The following is a 17,844-nucleotide window of genomic DNA, read 5'->3' as shown; positions in this document are numbered from 1 at the left end:
AGGAGAGGGCCCCTCTGATGGAGCAACGACCCTGCCCTGTGCCTGGACATGTGACCCAGCTGGAGACAGAGGGAGGCTATGGAAGGGGACGTGAAAGTCAAGCTCTGACAGGAGCCACCCAGAGAACAGAAAGCCAGGGTGACATCCAATCAGATCCTCCGCAATTGCCTCCCATCTCCTGTTCCTGTACCCACCCCTGCCACCATTCAGCCCTCCTTTCCTTCTCTGCCTCTACTCTCACTCCCTTAGATCTGGCCTCCACAGAGCAGCCAGAAGCACTGTAATGAAACGCACACTTAAAACTGCAGTGTCGGCCCGGCACGGTGTCTCACACCTGTAATCCCAGCACTTTGGGAAGCCGAGACTGGCGGATCACAAGGTCAGGAGATCGAGACCATCCTGGCTAACATGGTGAAACCCCGTCTCTACTAAAAATACAAAAATTTAGCTGGAAGTGGTGGCGGGAGCCTGTAGTCCCAGCTACTCGGGAGGCTGAGGCAGGAGAATGGCATGTACCCGGGAGGCGGAGCTTGCAGTGAGCTGAGGTTGTGCCACTGCACTCCAGCCTGGGCAGCAGAGCAAGACTCCTTCTCAAAACAAACAAAACAAAACAAACAAACAAAAAAAACTGCAGTGTCAGCTGGGCACGGTGGCTCATGCCTGTAATCCCAGCACTTTGGGAGGTCGAGATGGGCGGATCACCTGAGGTCGGGAGCTCGAGACCAGCCTGACCAACACGGAGAAACCCCATCTCTACTAAAAATACAAAAAATGAGCTGGGCGTGGTGGTGCACATCTGTAAGTCCAGCTACTCGGAGGCTGAGGCAGGAGAATCGCTTGAACCTGGGAGGCAGAGGTTGCAGTGAGCCGAGATCACGCCACTGCACTCCAGCCTGGGCAACAAGAGCGAAACTCCGTCTCAAAAAAGAAAAGAAAAAGAAAAACAAAACAAAACTGCAGTGTCTCCCACAGAGTAGAGGCTGAGCACCTTGAGACAGGCCACGCCCGGCCACTAACCCTCCATCTCCCACTGTGGCGGCACTGAAAAGCCCGCTGTCCGTGCACGACCCACACTCAGGGTGCACTTCTGGACTTCTGCTTGGTTTAGTCCCGCTACCGAGAGCCCGTAAGTTCACCTCGTTTTCCATGGCCAGTGTATACTCCTGCAAGGACATCATCTCATTCAGGAAGCTCCACTGTGAGAGACGTGCCCGCCCTGCTGCACTCCCTCCCAAGCAGGCCTTGTATCCTGCCATAGGGCATGGCAGAGACCATGGCCACAGCAGCTGAAACAGCCTATCACCCAATACACGCTGCATCAACACCCTGCAATGAGTGTTTGAACTAGGCCCTCTATCTGTTGTTCATCTACACAACACCAGCTGCTATGCACTCACAAATATTTACTAAGCCCTCATTCTGTGCAGGGTGCCACAGGAAGAGTGGAGAATGGGAAGCTGAGGGCAGACGCTTCAGGGGAAAACATCTGACTGAAAGGGAGGGGCGTGTTTGCACTTGGTGACCAGGCACTGCGAAGCCCTGGCACTCCCAGAGGGGTGTGTGGTGACAGCATCTGCCCCTAGATGTTAAGTTCTAGAAAGTGGGGCCTCATCTCTTCCATTCACCTCTGTATTCTCAGTGCCAAACATAGAGCCTCACACATAACAGGCGCTCAACCGGCAGTTAGGGAGTGAATGAAATGTCACATGCTGCAAGGACTAAGAACCCAGGGAGGCATGGTCAGGGTTCTCCAGAGGAACAGAACCAAGAGTATACAGCAACAGGAGATGAACTTGGCCCATCTCGGTCCATTGTAACCCCTGCTGATGGCAGGTCTGGCATTAATGACTGACCCAGCCACTGCACTAACTAACACGTAGAAATGAGCTTCAGTCACATCTCCACCCAAAGCACAGAGCGTCAGTTACTCACGCTGCATTTCTACTCAGACCAAAGGTTGATCAACTGCAAATCAGCACCGCTAACGCAAACAGACAACATACACAAGCCCCATTCCAGGCAGGACCGCCCCACTCCCCCCAACCACCAGAGACACGGGTTGCTGTTTGTAGCCATTCCCTATCACCAGGCTGATTCTGGCTATATCAGTGAGGAAGCAGCGTGTGTTCAGCTACCTCCAACTCAAGTTTGGGGAATGGACAGGCGGCCAGAAGTAGCAAGGCTTCTACAACCTGCTTCAATTCCTAGCCCAGCTTTTCTTTCACAGGTCAAGGGAAAATCACCACTGGAGATTTCTACAGACCCACCATGAAGACCTAAAACATTAAAATAGAATCAAATGCAGACTATTTGACCCAGAATCTGTCAACCAATTGTTGGGTTTTTTTGTTGTTGTTGTTTTCGGTCCTGTAACATGCTCCCTGTTGAAATCTAGTTTGTAAAAAAGCAGTCTGTCTGGAGATTGACTTCACGTATCAGTATATTAAGAGATTAGAAAACCAATACAAGGCATGATGGCTCACGTTTGTAATCCCAGCACTTGGGAGGCTGACGAGGGAGGATCACTTGAGCCCAGGAGTTGGAGACCTGTCTGGGCAACATAATGAGACCCTATTCCTTCAAAAAATAAATGAATAGCCAGGCATGGTGGCGCACTCCTGTAGTCCCAGCTACTTGGGAGGCCGAGGTGGGAGGACTGCTTGAGCCCAGGAGTTACAGGCTGCAGTGAGCCATGATCACGCCACTGCACTCCAGGCTAGGTGACAGAGTGAGACCTTGTCCCAAAAACATAGAGAAAGAAAGGAAAGAAACTCATTTGACCAGATGCTTCCCAAAGTTATTTGACCAGGGAGTTCCCCCATTTTCAGGGACATCCATGATGAGGTCTGAGAATGACGTTTCCTGGACCACTGTGGACAACACTGGTGTGTGAAATGGGGGAGATTCTGAGCCTCTCTTCCTTGGACACAAGTCACCTCAAACAATGTGTGGGGTGCTCTGGCCCACCACATACTTCCTCTCCGGCCTCACCATGGCTTTCCGGGGCACTGTGCACCAAGTCCCACATGGCTACTGCTGAATTCAAAACCCTTCTCCCATCCAGCATTCTCTACACTGCGACCCTCCTCAGCTCACATGCCCAGACAGCACCCAGCCCAAGCCCACCAACTGTGATCCTGTGACGACCACAGATCTGGGCCAAGGAGAGTCCCCTGCTGCCCCTGGTCCCCAAGGAAAACAGCAAGGGGAGATGGCCTGGCCAGAAACTGAAAGGAGTGAGCCCCTGCTGGCATCCAGGCCCACAGTGCTGGCTCTCCCTCCCGTCCCCTGCTACCCTCAACCCACTTGTGAGACTCAGATGCTAAATGGGACCAGCTGGGATTCCCTAGGACGGGGGGCCAGTGTTCTGGTCCCGGTCTTTGCAGCCCCAGCAATGAGCACAGACAGGCTAAGAAGCAAGCCAGTCCCAGCACAGGAAGCTTGCCCATCTCTGCTCTCCTTCCCAACTTCTACCAGATGTTGGGAACCCCTCAGACCTGCTCAGCCCGGCCCCCCAACCTCTACCCAGTCATCCTCATGTGGCTATGGCTGTCAGGGTGCTCACCCAGTTGAGCCTGGGAACCACTCCGCCAGGTGCACAGAGGATGAAAAGATTCAATCCTAATATTTGCTCAGCAATTCCACACATCCCAGCACCCACTGTTCACCAAGCACTGCGTCGGCCTCTGGAGACACGGCAGTGACACAGGGAGACATGTCCCTGTCTGGAGTGCCCATCACACCTTATCTGAACATATGACACAGGCACAGGAGGCCCTGGGAACATAGAGCTGGGGCTTCCAACCCTGCGAGGCTGTGGAAGGGAGTGAATCAGGGAAGGCTGCTGGGAGAGGGGTTGTCTGGACAGAAGGACAAGCAGCATTTGGCCACGTGAACGGGAACTGGGAAGCACACGGCAGCAGAGTGAGGAGTGCTGGAGGAACCAGGTCAGGATGGCACATGCAGTGGGCCTGGTACTGTGCTAGTGCTTGGGACTTGCCTTGGGGACAGACTGGAAAACAGGCCAGCCTGGGGCAAGAGGAGCCAAGTGGAGGTGGTGGAGGGGTAGGGTGTGCAGGGGGCACCTCCACCCTTCCCTGGGGTCTGAGGTCTGCACATTTACACCTGTATGGGTCAGTGCAGAAGCTCCTAAGAGGGAAAACTCCAATCAAATTGAAGCAGTTCCTACGATAGCTTTTTTGAGGAAAGGGCCAAAGATCGCTGCAATGAAGGTGGGGGTCGCGGTGGAAGGTGGCCTCTTCCCCTGGAGGGATACAGTCTTCCTCCTGCCCCTAGAGGAACTGTTCTCCTTGCAGGGAGCAGTAGGTCTCTGAGGAGGTGGGCCCTTCCTCTAAAGCAGGAATGACTGACCTAGGACCCAGATGGCTTGGGGGGGTGTGCGCGAAGTCCATAAAACCCTCAGCCTGAATCCTGAAGTCACCTCCGTAATTTGGTGGATAGCATCTTTGTGTAGGGAAAGGACCCAGATACTGCCTCTTCAAAGAGTAAGGAAGATGAAAGGAGGAGGGCGGTTTTCAACAGCCTACACGTGAGAGTTAAATAGCAGGCCTCCTGGTAGCACATCTACAAGCAGCCTCCAGGGACCAGGACTCAAAGGTTTTATCTGTATATTTTCTGCCAAGAGACTGGTGGCAAAACCTTGATGACAAAATGAATCCTGTGTCTATTTCAGAGGCAGCGAGGAGGGGAGAGGGAGCTGTAGAGCCCGTTGGGACAGGGTGCGTGGCGGGGGCTTCCCAGATTTAAGGAAAGGGGTGAGGTCTCTGCAGCCTACTACAAGCAAGGAAAGGAGAAAGCAAGGAGCTGGCCTGGACCCCAGAGGTGGTCCAGGGTAGAAAAGTGACTTTCCCAACCCTCAGGTGAACAAGGGTTGTAGAATCCTGTGCTACTTCTTAGACTTCTCCTAGCTTCTGCCGTGTTACGCACAGCAAAGGCATCCACAAAGGGAGTCTCCCAGACGCGGGATGGTTTCATGTACGTGGCCAGCGTTCTTCGAGCAATTCTTTATGTGTTAGGTTTTATTTGCATCATGTCACCAAATCTTCACAACCACCTTAGGAGATGGCTTACAGCAACATCCTTTCACAGGAAAGGAAACAGATAATCAGGTTAAGTGACCTGTCCGAGGGGGCCTGGGTCTTCTGGCCAGGTGGGCCGACTCTGAAGCCCGGGCCCACGCTCCTGACCGCCGCACTCCGCTCCGCTGCTGGCCAAGTACTACATGTGCAAAACGGAAGAGTCACCTGGAACTCCAGTTTGCTTCCTCTCACCTTTTCTGCGCAGGCAGGCCTCAGAGCTACGACACATACACTCTTTCCTTTTGAGAAATGATAGCAGGAATAAAGTAGCTATTCTGGATAAGCACCTATGGAGGAGCACAAATCAAACTAAGGGGCTAGTTATGAGTTCCGGGGTCAGTGCAAGGTGTCCCGCAGGTCAGGTGACCACCTGCCTCGGCCAACACAGCGTGTGATTACCCCATGGCTGATCCCTGACAAGACTGAAATCCTTTAAGGTTGTCGAGACAATATCAAAGACACATTCCAAGGCACACACTCAACGGTGACACAAGCTGCATTCTGTCTTCGTCTGTCAAATGTTCGACCCTGGAATGCTTTGTGTAATGTATTCAGAATCTAAGCTGACAACACGCACACCCTCGCCTCCGCCTCTCTCCTCTTCCACATAAACTTTCTTTCCTCACTGCTACAGAGAATAATTTACAAAGGCAAGGGCAGCCCTGCCTTGCAGTAAGCTTTGCCTCCCCACCGGCTCATGGCTGCCTCCAGCCTGTCGTGGAGGATCTCCCACTAAAACTAAATAGAAGAAACTACATAGGCCCGGGAAAACACATACAGGAGAGAATCTGGACTATCTTTGCTTTTTCTGTTTATTTCCCTCCTGACTGATGACTCCAATACCTGCCAAGAAACTGCCCTCATCTAGAAAGTGACTTAGAACTCCTCACCAAACTGTCAGCAAGGTACTTGTATAAAATTAGCTTTAATCCTGGGCTGATATGTCTTAATCTTCTTACCTGTGAAAAAAATATGGAAAGCATCTCGCCAACACAAATAACAGTCTGTTAAAATGTGGCAGCTCCTGTAATCTGGTGACACGATCACAACCCTTCAAGTCATTTATATTTTTCAGAAATTATTATAAACAGTTCTGTGCCACAGCACAAAGGTAAATCTGTCACTGACGTGTCAGCTCTGTCCTCCGACTAATGCTCTGGTGAGGAATGGAACTGATCTCAAACATGCAGTTGCTAGGTGATGCCTCTGTGGATCTCTGTGTATAGCATGCTCAGGGTTCTCCAGCCTAGCTAGTAGAAGGTGGTGGGACCCTGGATGACTCAATTCTTTTCTCAATACTCCAATATATTTCTATAACTTTCAACTGGTCTCATGGAGATTACGAGGACACACTTTTTGGAGCTGATGATATCTTACATTTTATGTACTTCTTTTTGGAATGCTCATCTTCTTGGCATTACCTTCAACTACCAAACTCCAAGCCAATCTCCACCACTCTAATCTCACCACCAGACACTTACACTTCCAACAAGCATTGCAGGGGCAACAGGCATTTGTTAAAAGGCCTTTACTGGACTCCAGGTAGGTACTTTACATATCTAGTCTCATTTATCATAGCCACATCCCCATGACATCCTCCTCATATCCCCCTCCACCCCATGAGGGCCAAGCCACATTCTGCCTTCTTTATTTCTACCTTTATCAGCCCTGCAGCCAAACCCTTCTAAGCCTCCACTCCTGCCCCATCCAGACCGTAAGCCCCTGGGGGCAGAACTTGTACTTCTGAACAGAAACTCCAGAAAGTTATACAAAGTCAGCAACTCTGCCTACAACTGTATGGATGGCTGGGCACAGTGGCTCATGCCTGTAATCCCAGCACGTTGGAAGGCTGAGGCATGTGGATCACTTGAGGAAAACAGTTTGAGACCAGTCTGGGAAACATGGTGAAATCCTGTCTCCACCAAAAATACAAAAATTAGCTGGGCCTGGTGGGATATGTAATCCCAGCTACTCGGGAGGCTGAGACCCAAGCATCACTTGAACCCGGGAGGTGGAGGTTGCAGTGAGCCGAGACAGCACCACGGCCCTCCAGCCTGGGCGACAGTGAGACTCTGTCTCCAAAAAAAAAAAAAAGAAAAGAAAAAAGAAAAAACTGTATGGAGAGACGGAGGATCCAGCTTTAACGGCACTTTGCTGTTCCGCCACTCCGCCACTAGGTGGTGTGACACCAACACAGCTGAACGCAAGTGGCTGAAGACTCGGGGAAAGTTCCAGCAGAGACAACAGAAATCCCCTCTCTACACAGGAGCTTACGAGAAGGAAAGCCAAGAACTACAGAATTTATGCTGAGGCAGCAGAGCAAAACTGATGATACTGGAGAGCGCGGGCTCTGGTCTTTGTGTGCGTTCAAACCTGCTCTGGACACTTGTGGTTGGGATCCCAGACGAGACAATGTACGCCGGGCACAATGTCTTCATTTGCATATCAGGGCTGTTATTTCACCCCAGGCAGCTTCGGCAAGGATGAAATGAAATGATGCACACACCGTGTCTGGGGAAGTGGCTGGCACACAGGATGATTCCCCATTGGCACTGGTAGCATTATTATGCTTAGAAGATTGCAAACACATCGATGCCACCTTAAAGCATGGGCCTTGGATTCAAGGACAGCTGCCAGCGCCCGGCAATGACAAATGCGTTAGAGTCTGACCCCTTTTAAGGGGTGGAATGGTTGGATCCAAGAGCTGCCTGGACACCTGGGACACTCAAGGCAAACGCTCAGGTGCTCAGTATGCCTGAGCCCTTCTAAGGTCACAGGAAATGGACGGGATCTGAAGGCAGGCCGAGCCGAGTGGACAAGCCTTGCTCTCACCAGCAGGATCTACCAAGCGCAGACTTGTGCTAAGTGCTGAGCTTGGCACTGGAAACAGGAAAGAAATGGCAGACAAGGCCGCAGCTCTCTACTGGGAAAGAGAAAACAAACAAGTACCCGCTGTGTGCAGAGATAACTGGGTAATTCTGGAGCTGGGTGCCGCACAGAAAATACTGCGGGATGGTGGGAGAGAGTGAGTGAATGGGGAAGGCCTCGCTGAAGCTCACACATGAAGGGTGAGCAGGTATGAGCCAGGTGAAGGCAGGGGATCCCAGGCAGTGGGGACCCCAAGTCCAAGGTTCAAAGGAAAGGAAGAGCCTGGAGGCCCATGTTTGGAGGGGAGGAGGGCGGGAAGGGCTGGGTGGAGCCCATAGGACGTTCAGCCTTGCTGGCCATGCTGAGGAATCTGGATTTATCCAGTGTAAAGGCTGGGGCCCAGGCCCTGAACTCTCAGGACCCACTGGCCATCACCATGAATGCTGCAAAACATCCTCTCTCCTCTAAGCAGAGGGTAACCGCCTGTTTCTCACCCTCCCCCCAGAGAAAGGCAAGTTCTCAAGGACCGTTTTCCACTCACGCTCTGCTCTCACAGATGCAACGCAGGAATTAATTCTGGGTAAACAAGTTCCCAAAATTCTCTGTGGCAAACCTGGGGGAGTTTAATTTAGCAAAGGCATTTTAAACTTACTGCAAAAGGCAAGGCCTGCCTTCTAAACATGTGTATGGAGTAACTACTACTGTCTCTAGAATTTCCTCCCTTTCTTTGAACACAATAAACAGTGACAGTGAAATGCAGTGCCCTAAGTTTTCAGGGGAGAACGAGTGCCCATTACCTCGAGTTTATTGACTCACCAGGAAGGACAAGCATGAACTCCTAGACTCCACGGCTGGAGACAGGCGCCCTGGCCCTAGCCAGCCCTACCTGCTTCCATGGCCTCCGGCTTCAGCCCCTGTGAAATGGTGCAGCCAGGACTCAGGGCATCCCTGAAGGTTCTTTCCAGCCCTGACATTCTGTCAGGTCCTCACCTTGGACCAGAGGCAGTGTTAAAGGTCAAGCAAAAGACTGTTCTTCCTCAAGAGGGACATGATGTCCACTGAGGCCTACTTAGCTGCCAAAAGGCCAGAATGGAAAAAGAAGGTTGGGAGGAGGGGTCTTAAACTCTAGCTGGCAATTAATTTATTCCTGGGTAGGTTCCTTTGATCCTATGGACCAGTGGTTCTCACCCAGGAATAACTTCATCTCCCTGGGGACACTGGTCAAAGTCTGGAGACATTGCGGTTGTCATGTTTGTGGGGGTGGGGAGGAAACTGTTACAGATATCTAGTGGATGGAGACCAAAGATGCTGACCAACATCCTTGGAGGCTCAAAACAGTGCCCTGCTACCAAATGACCCAAGCCCAAATGTCAACTGAGCTGAGGGTAAGACATCTTGCATTAATCTGGGCAAAAACATTGAGCTGTATCTGTAACTCACATTATACACCAAAATAAATCCCCCATAGATTAGATGGCACAAACCAGGGTGACCCCTCACCCCGGCTTCTGGGATTCATCTCCTCTCTCCCTCCCCACTCAGACTGTGGCTTTAAATGTGTACAGGGTCTTAGGACCTCAGTAGGTTAGATAACTATGGAGCACAAAGTCTCTTGGGTGTCAGTGAAATCCCGTAACCCAATGTTCTCAAGTGGGGGCAATTCTGCCACTAAGGGGACACTGGACCAGTGTCTGGAGACCTTTTATCTTCTCATGACTGGGAGTGGATGGGTGGGATGAGTGGGTGCTATGACATCACATGAGTAGAGGCTAGAGGGGTTGCCCAACATCCTCCAATGCACAAGATGGCCACCACCAGCCCCAATGTCAAGAATACTGAGGTGGAAAAACCCTGGTATAACTCACAGGGTGCTTTCTCTCTACGCAGGCATCCAATTAGGAGAATCGCAGCTGGCAGTAACTGACATGTACCTCTACATTCCAGCGGGTCAATTACCAGAAGTATATTCTCTCTCGTACCACAATCCTCAGACTTGCGTATCATCGTTCCCATTTTACAGATGCAGGAGCTAAGGTCAGACAACCTGCCCATGGTTCTAGGGCAGAAGGCAAGATACAAACCAACGACAGCCAATCCAGGTGCTTCCAACCGTGCCACAAGTTGCCAACGGGAACCTGCTGGTCAGCCTCAGGTTAGAATTCTCCCAATGTTGGCAAGGCAGCAGAGAAACCTGCACTGTGCACTGTGGCTCTGCTAGCACATGGCAGTGGCTCTGAAATTTCCTGGGCTTGGGACCCCTTTCCACGTTTGGCAATGACCAAACATCCCCAAGAGCTTTTGGAAATGTGGAATGTAACTACTATTGATGCCATATTGGAAATCAAACCTAAGATAATTTCAAAATATTTAAGATTATAATAAACTCCAGAAAGGTTTAGCTAAATAACATATTTTTACAAAAAATAAATATTTTAAAAAAATCAGTGAGAAGAGTGGCATTATTTTACATTTTGACAAATCTCTTTAACGTCTGGCTTAATAGAAGATAGCTGAATTCTCTCTTTCTTTTTTTATTAAAGAAGGGGACCTTGTTATGTTGCCCAGGCTGGCTTTGAACTCCTGGGCTCAAGAGATCCTCCCGCCTCAGCCTTCCAAGTAGCTGGGACTGCAGATGTGTGCCACTGTGCCTAGCCTGAATTCTCTTATCTGCTTCTGTAGTTCATCTGTTGGTATATCACACATCCAATAACCTCTGGAAAAAAACTCCACTGTCCATTTTCAAGTGAATGAGAGTGGAAAAAAAGGACAGATAATGTCTTTGTGTCGTTACGAAATAGTTTTGAACTGGTAGTCCCCTTGAAAAGATCTTGGGGGCTGCAGGTCCCCGGACCATCTTTGAGAACCACTGCCATGTGCTCTCCGAGTTCTAGCATTCCAAGGACCCTAAATCCTGAATTAATTACAGATCATGAGGTGCCTTATGCTAAGGTTCTAGCTAACGAGCACTCTAAGGGAAGAGGATGCAGTCTAGGAGTCTGTATAACAGAGTTGAAACCCAAATACCAACCGAGGTCACAGGCACAGGAATAGAAGGAAGTGGGCCAGGTCCCAAGCAACATGGCGGAGACCACAGTATCCAATCTAATCTATCCACAGGCGCAGCTGTTCCTTAGCGCTGACAAATCACTGCCGTGTAAGAATGCAGGCCAAGGGTGGTTGCTGTTTTCTGAGAAATTAGAAATACGATTTTTTCCCCCTCTGAAATCTCAGAATTTTAAGTGTTGGCTCCTAATTACAAACAAAAACCTAAATGGGCCAAATGAAATACGTCTGCTTGCCCTTCAAGCAAGTTTGCAACTTCTGCCTGTGGTTTTCAACTCTGGCTTCATGTTGTTAAACATCTGTGGAGCTCTTTAAAACCACAGACACCCTAGAACTACTGGAACTATCTCCAATGGTGCAGCCCAGGCAGCAGTTTTGATTTTCCCTGACAACCTCCTTAAACAAGCGTGAAGCCCACCCGGGGCTGAGATCCATAGCTAGTGCTGTGTGGCAGCTCTAAGGGCCAAGGCTACCAAGGAGGAAGCAAACTATGGACATGTGGAAGGTGGTGGTGAGGAGCTTTACCCGGAAGTCCCAGGCCACGTTATTCTCTACTGCGTAGGGGAGAGTCAAACAGAACACCACTCCACCAGGACCCCTTAAAACAGAAAACACCACTAGACCCTGAATAGATAATGATGCAAGCCCAGCTGCCTCACGATTGCTTCATAGTACCATGGAGAGCTACCCAATGCCCAGCCAAGCCAATACCAGCCATCTCTGCAGTTCTGTGGTTCTCTGTTAAGTTTTCACGAATGGCACTCTCTTCTCAGAGTCCTCAAATGCATCTCAACCTTCCTCAAATGGCCCTCATCTCCCACTATACTCAGGCCTATTCACTGTCCGAACTCACTTAGGAAGCCAGAATTCAATCCCCCTTCTCCACCCCAAACTCCTCCAAATGCCACTTGAAGCTCACCCCATTCCTGTTGCCTCTGCTCACTCCAACCACCTCAGAGGAGGAGCACACACCAGACCCAGGTTGACCCTAACACCTAATGAATGCGCAAGGGTGCCGGGAAAATCCCATTTTCTGGTAAACGGAAAGGCAGCCTGAAGACTTGTTTGAAACATTTTGCAGGAGTCCAGTGAGGGCTTTTCTGTCTATGCGCAGGACCCTGGGCAAAATGGAAAGTCTCTTCAAAGTGTATAAAAGATTTTGCAGCGTGGACACCCCTCGGGTACCATCAGGCCCCTTCTGCTACAGATGCAGGAGGCACAGTGGAGGTGAAAACATACATTCTGCTCTCAGCAAAAATCCCAGAATCAGTTTTTTTTTTTATCACAGATTCATGAGAAATTTTCCAAAAGTTGTTTAGGATAGGTTCCAACTATTTCAGTTCTAGCTAACCAATAAAAATTCAGCTGCATCTCATCCTCTCAGGGGCTAGGTTTTAAGTCAACAAGGTGCAAACTGAGAGAAGCCAAACCACCCTCGAAAATCTCTCAACTCTATACCTGGTCAGGCTTTTAAATCAATGGTTCTCAACTGAAAGAAATTGTGCCCCCCGCCGGGGACACTGGTGATGTCTGGAGACACCTCCGTTGTCATGACTGGTAAGGGTGAGGAGGGAGATATGCTACGAGCATTTGGTGGGGTAGAGGCCAGGGATCCTGATTAAGATCCTACAGTGCACAGGGCAGTCGCCCACAACAGAGAAATGCCTGGCCCCAGATGTCTGTAGTGCTGAGGCTGGGATCCCTGGGATCACTAAGTGACAGGCAGGACAGAACTTAGGAGGACCCAGAGCCCAGGCCCTGCTGGTCTCCTGCCAGGGGCTCAGTCCACAGCCAACTCTGAGTGGGGCAGGTTCACCCACACAATGGAGACTTTGTTGAGCCCTTAAGCTGAATGTGTCTAGAGCAGAGTGCACTGTAGTAAAAACAGCAACCTGAGTGTTTATTACCATGAGCAGACATTGGTGCTAAATACTGGATGTGCATTAATTCCTTCAGTGCTCACAGCAACCACGAGGTGGGTGTGGTTGTCATTATTTCCATTTTATTGGTGTGGAAACGGGGGCTCAAAGAGGTTAAGAAATTTGCCCCAAATGACTCAGAGTGGACAGCAGAGTTAAAACACAAACTCAGTTCTCTATAAGGACCGAAGCCTGTGTCCCCACCATCAATACCAGTGAGGCTCTCATCTGGCGGCGATTCTGCAACCTCCCCACCCCCACTCCCCAGGGGCTATGTCAGGAGACTTTTTCTGTTGTCATGAAGACCTCGGGAGTGAGGGGAGGTGTGTGCTACCGGCATCTAGTGAGTAGGTTCAAGGATGCTACTGTGCTGCTAAACATCCTGCAATGCACAGGACAGCCCCCCTCCCGCCAACACAGAATGATCAAAATGTCAGCTGCACCAAACAAAGGTGAGAGCCCTGCTTCACACCGTCTCCCGGGTTTCCACCACACATAGTCCACAGGCCAACAGGGCCTTTCATGTCAGGATCTAGAATCCAAGATTCCCTGGAGTTCAAATGTGCTTTGCTCATCCGCTTCCCAGTCTTCCTTACCTTTGCCAGGGAAAAAACTCTGCTTTCAAATCTTGATGCTGCCTACAATGCAGAATAACCCCAGAGACAGGATAAGTAATGAGTCTGGAAGGTATCAACGGGGAAATGCCAAGCAGGGGAGACTTATCCCTGGATGCAAGGGTGAAACACGCACACACACTCTCTGAGAGTAAAAGCACTCTGGTGGACTTTAAAAGCGATCACCATGGTGACGAGATCCAACAAGATGCTTTACACAACAGAAAACATTTCCTCATATACAAGCAGAGGACACCTACCCTCTACTACTCAAACCAGCAGGTCTCAACCCTGGCTACGCATGAGAATCACCCGTGCTGCTACCTACACAGAGGCCCAGGGCCCATCCAACACCACAGAGAATCGGAATCTGCAGGGTGTGGGGACCGAGCATCTGTGGCTTCAGGAAAGCTCCCCAGGTGATACTGATGCCCAGCCGTGTGGACAGCTGCTGCTCAGCCTGACACAGAGGTGGGACTGGCCCAGAGAAGAGAGACGGCAAATGGATGGAGGAGGGACTTGGTGTGAGGGTGGAGCAACTTAAGATCTCAGTCTGGAAAGACAGAAGCCAAGAGGGCATTTGACTAGAGCTTAAACAGCAAGAGCAAACACATGACCACGGGGCAGTCCCTAAAACTTCAAAAGGCGCAGGCAAGGAGGCCCCACTTTACACAGTGAATACGAAATTAAACATCCTGGCAGGCTGTACAAGCCAAAACCAGAAATGGAGTGTTCAAGAAACACAATGACTGATTAAAGGACCGCAGGGATATGTGAGGCACAAAGTCCACCAAGGTTTGATTTTCTCAGGACAGTGATCCCAGAACTAGCGTCAGGGACAACGTGCTACGTGAGAGTGGCATTTACTAGGGAAAAAAAGTGAAGTTCAAAACATTCCATTTCTCTCTTCGGTCCTTACCAGTTCAACTATGCCATTTACAACCAACAGCTCACGTGTACCGCATATGCTAGAAATAGTATCCCCTGGAAAAGGGCAATCCATAATTTTCCCTTTGTGCTCAAATGTATTCCTCACAACAGGGTCCTCACTGGTGAATTCATTCATTCATTCATTCATTCATTCATTCATTCATTCATTCAACCAATATTTCTTGTACACCTACTCTGTGCCAGGCACCGTTCTAGATGCAAGGGGGCAATCGGTGATCATGACATAAAAATCCCTGACCTCAGGGAGCTTACACGAGGCAAACATGCAAGTAACATCTAGCATGCTGAATCGTAAGAGCTGTACAGGAAAACCAAGCTGGGTGAATGGAACAGAGAACATGGATATAATTTGAAATAGGTGGCCAGAGAAGCTCTCATTAATAAAGTAACATATGAGTAAAAACCAGAAGAAGTGAGCCACGGGGGTATCTGGGGGAAAACTGTTTCAGTTAGAGGAATCAGTAGGAGAAAAGGCTAAAAGCGGGGAGTGTATGGAACATTCAAGGAAAACTGAAAAAGCCAAAGTAGTTAGCACAGAGCAAGTCAGCGGAGAGTGGCGAGAGAGAAGGACAGGGAGGTACTGGGGCCCACTGTGGGTTGAGAAGTTTTCAGATGGGTGAGGGTGCAGGGAACAGGGGCCCAAGCATTGACAGTCTTGGTGGGGAGAAGTGGTGGTCCCCCTTTGGAAATAATTCTAAGGTAGAAATGACAGAATTTGCTGTGGAGTATGAGAAAGAGGGAAACCAGGGATGACTTCAAGGTTTGGGGCCTGAGGAATTCAAAGAATGGACCTGCCTAACTACAATGGGTGAAAGACCATGGGATGGGTGGGTGTGGTGGAAATAAGGATTTTTGTTTTGGAAATGCTCTAGACTTGCCTATGACACATCCAGATGGAGATGTCGAAATGTGATGCTGGACATGAGTCCCGAGTTCAAGAAACTATATGGGCTCAGGACGTAAATACATAAAATATGTCATATTGATTCCCACTTACCCAGTCCCTCTGTAACTAGATCTCACGAGTTGGAACGCTGCAACCCTCCACAGGCTCCTTTATCTTAAAAAAAGAGACGTAGCAGCTGGGCGCAGTGGCTCACGCCTGTAATTCCAGCACTTTGGGAGGTCGAGGCGGGTGGATCACGAGGTCAGGAGATCAAGACCATCCTGGCCAACATGGTGAAATCCCATCTCTACTAAAAATACAAAAATTAGCTGGGTGTGGTGGCGCGCACCTGTAATCCCAGATACTCGGGAGGCTGAGGCAGGAGAATCGCTTGAACTCGGGAGGCGGAGATTGCAGTGAGCCAAGATCACACCACTGCACAGCCTGGCAACAGAGCAAGACTCCGTCTCAAAAAATAAAATAGAATAAAATGGCCAAGAATCAGGGAGCCCACCTGTGCTGCTTCCTGTACAGATGCCCAGCGCCCGCCCAACACCACACAGAATCAGAATCTTTAAAAGTCCGAGACCCCGTGGTCTGGCATCTGAAGCCAGGCCACCTTGGTTCACATCCCTGCTTCTTCCCAGTTGTGTGACATGCCTTGGATAAGCGACGTAACCAGGCTGACTCAGTTTCCTCATCAAGTATTGGGGCTAACAGTATCTATACCTCCTACCAGGGAATACAGCATGTCAAGACTTTGCACCTTAACTGGTATTACCCTAAATGCTCCATAAGACCGAGCACTTCCTATCATCATTCATTCATTTGTGCAATTCGGTATGGAAAACTCTCCAGCCACAGGGAGCACCGGATGAGGGAATCAGGACCAGACAGGTAGAGAGATTGCCTGCATTTGTGCAACTAGAAAAGGGGGGAGCTAAAAATAGGCCTCAGAAGTCCTGAAGCTACAGCCATGGTAACACGACTGTGGATGGAAGCAGACATCAGCCTTACGGTGCCTTCTCGGGGGATCTGGAAGTGTAACCTTGTCAAAAACACTCAGGTGGGCTGTCAGCGCTCCACAGAGGAGGGATTCGCACGGTCTCTATCTGGAAGCGCAGCAAAAAGGGCCAAAAAGCAGCCAGGGCTTTCGGCGGCCCAGATCCTGCGGCGGGGCCTAAATGAGGGGGAGACGAGGCGCCCCGAAGGATCCGGGGGGAACTGGCGGGAAGTGGGGGCCGAAGTTCGAGGCGGGGACGGGGTGAAAACGGCCTGGGCTTCCTCCGGCCGCGGTGTGCGGCTGGTCCGCGGAGGACGAGGGCCTCACGGGCTCAGGAGATAGGCAGCCAGGCCGGGGAAGGGGAGATGCCGGGTGGCGGAGGACGAGGGGGCGGGGAGGGAGCGTGGCGCGCTCTGGGCCACGACCAGGCCCCAAGGTCTATTTACATCTGTGGCCGAAGCACTGGGGCCGCTCCTCCCGCCCCCTTCAGCCCTGAGCTTGGCTGCGACGCAGAGGGCCCTCAGGGCTGCGATCTCGACGCCCTCCCGGCTCCTCTAGCCAAACGGCTGCAGGGGCCGGGGCTGCCGGGAGTGATGGGCCGGGCCGGTGAGCCCGGCCTGAGGGGAGGCAATGGGGGGCGGCTGCAGGGCCCGCCAGGGCGCTAGCCTGAAGCGAACGAAACCCTTGCACTCTGCGGTGTTCCCCCCACGGGCTTGTGGCCTCTGGTCCTCCCGCCGCCCGTTCCCCGGCCGCCAGCCGGTCCCCGACGGCGCCTCCCCTACCTTCGTTCGCCAGGTCCGCCATTTTACTTCCTTAAGCCCTCCCACAAGGCCCCGCGCCGGCCCAGGCTCGCCTGCTTTCTGCCAGAAACTCCCGCGCGTGCGCACTTAACAAGCCTACTCCCTGTGAGGCGGCCAACTCGCGCCTGCGCGCTGAGCGCCGCGCGGAGGCGAGCCCCAGATCGCCTGCCGGGCCAAGCCGCCTGCCCTGCGGAGCCGCGTTCCCAACACACGCCTGCGCACGAGCCGTCTCCCGCCTCCTTTTCCCGCCGACGGAGGGGGCGGGGGGGCCGGGAAGTGCGCATGCGCAGTGGCAGCGACTAAGGTTTAGTGAGGCGGCACCGCGCGGCGCGAGGCGGGTCTTGAGGCTCTCGTTTTTCCCGCTCGTTTTCCGGGGATCCCCCTCGGTGCGACAGTGAGCAGTTCAGGGCGCCGCAGCCGAGGCCTTCCTCCAGGTAAACCCCCGGGCCTGCGGCGGCTTCCCACACGCACGGGCGGGAGACGCGTTACCTCCTGCCTCAGTTTACCCGCCTTAGGAGCCGTTACGTTCAGCAAACGCTTTCCTGAAACCACGGGGGAAGTGGCGAGAGGGCGCGGAGTGCTTGGGATTGGGGGGGAATCAGAGCTTATCGGCGGGGGCGGGGGGTCGTGGTCAGGCGCGA

The 17,844-nt window shown here is 51.5% G+C and overlaps 1 protein-coding gene across 4 annotated transcripts in view; it reads right to left on the bottom strand.

Annotated features, from left to right (window-relative positions):
- RANBP3 (RAN binding protein 3) overlaps positions 1–17,429 on the bottom strand; it is a 62,743-nt gene extending 45,314 nt beyond the window's left edge. For 2 of the 4 annotated variants that reach the window (XM_023186745.2, XM_023186746.2), the window contains exon 1: positions 17,186–17,429. In XM_023186745.2, the coding sequence (XP_023042513.1) occupies positions 17,186–17,207 (22 nt within the window). In that variant the 5' untranslated portion in view covers positions 17,208–17,429. The remainder of the gene's footprint in view (positions 1–17,185) is intronic. The other 2 variants (XM_023186743.3, XM_023186744.3) reach the window with 1 other exon arrangement.
- Between the last annotated feature and the right edge of the window lie 415 nt (positions 17,430–17,844).

This window comes from Piliocolobus tephrosceles, chromosome 21, assembly GCF_002776525.5.
Source record: "Piliocolobus tephrosceles isolate RC106 chromosome 21, ASM277652v3, whole genome shotgun sequence".
Classification (NCBI taxonomy): domain Eukaryota; kingdom Metazoa; phylum Chordata; class Mammalia; order Primates; family Cercopithecidae; genus Piliocolobus; species Piliocolobus tephrosceles.
Note: the sequence above shows the minus strand (reverse complement) of the source record. Positions and strands in the feature narration are given on the sequence as shown.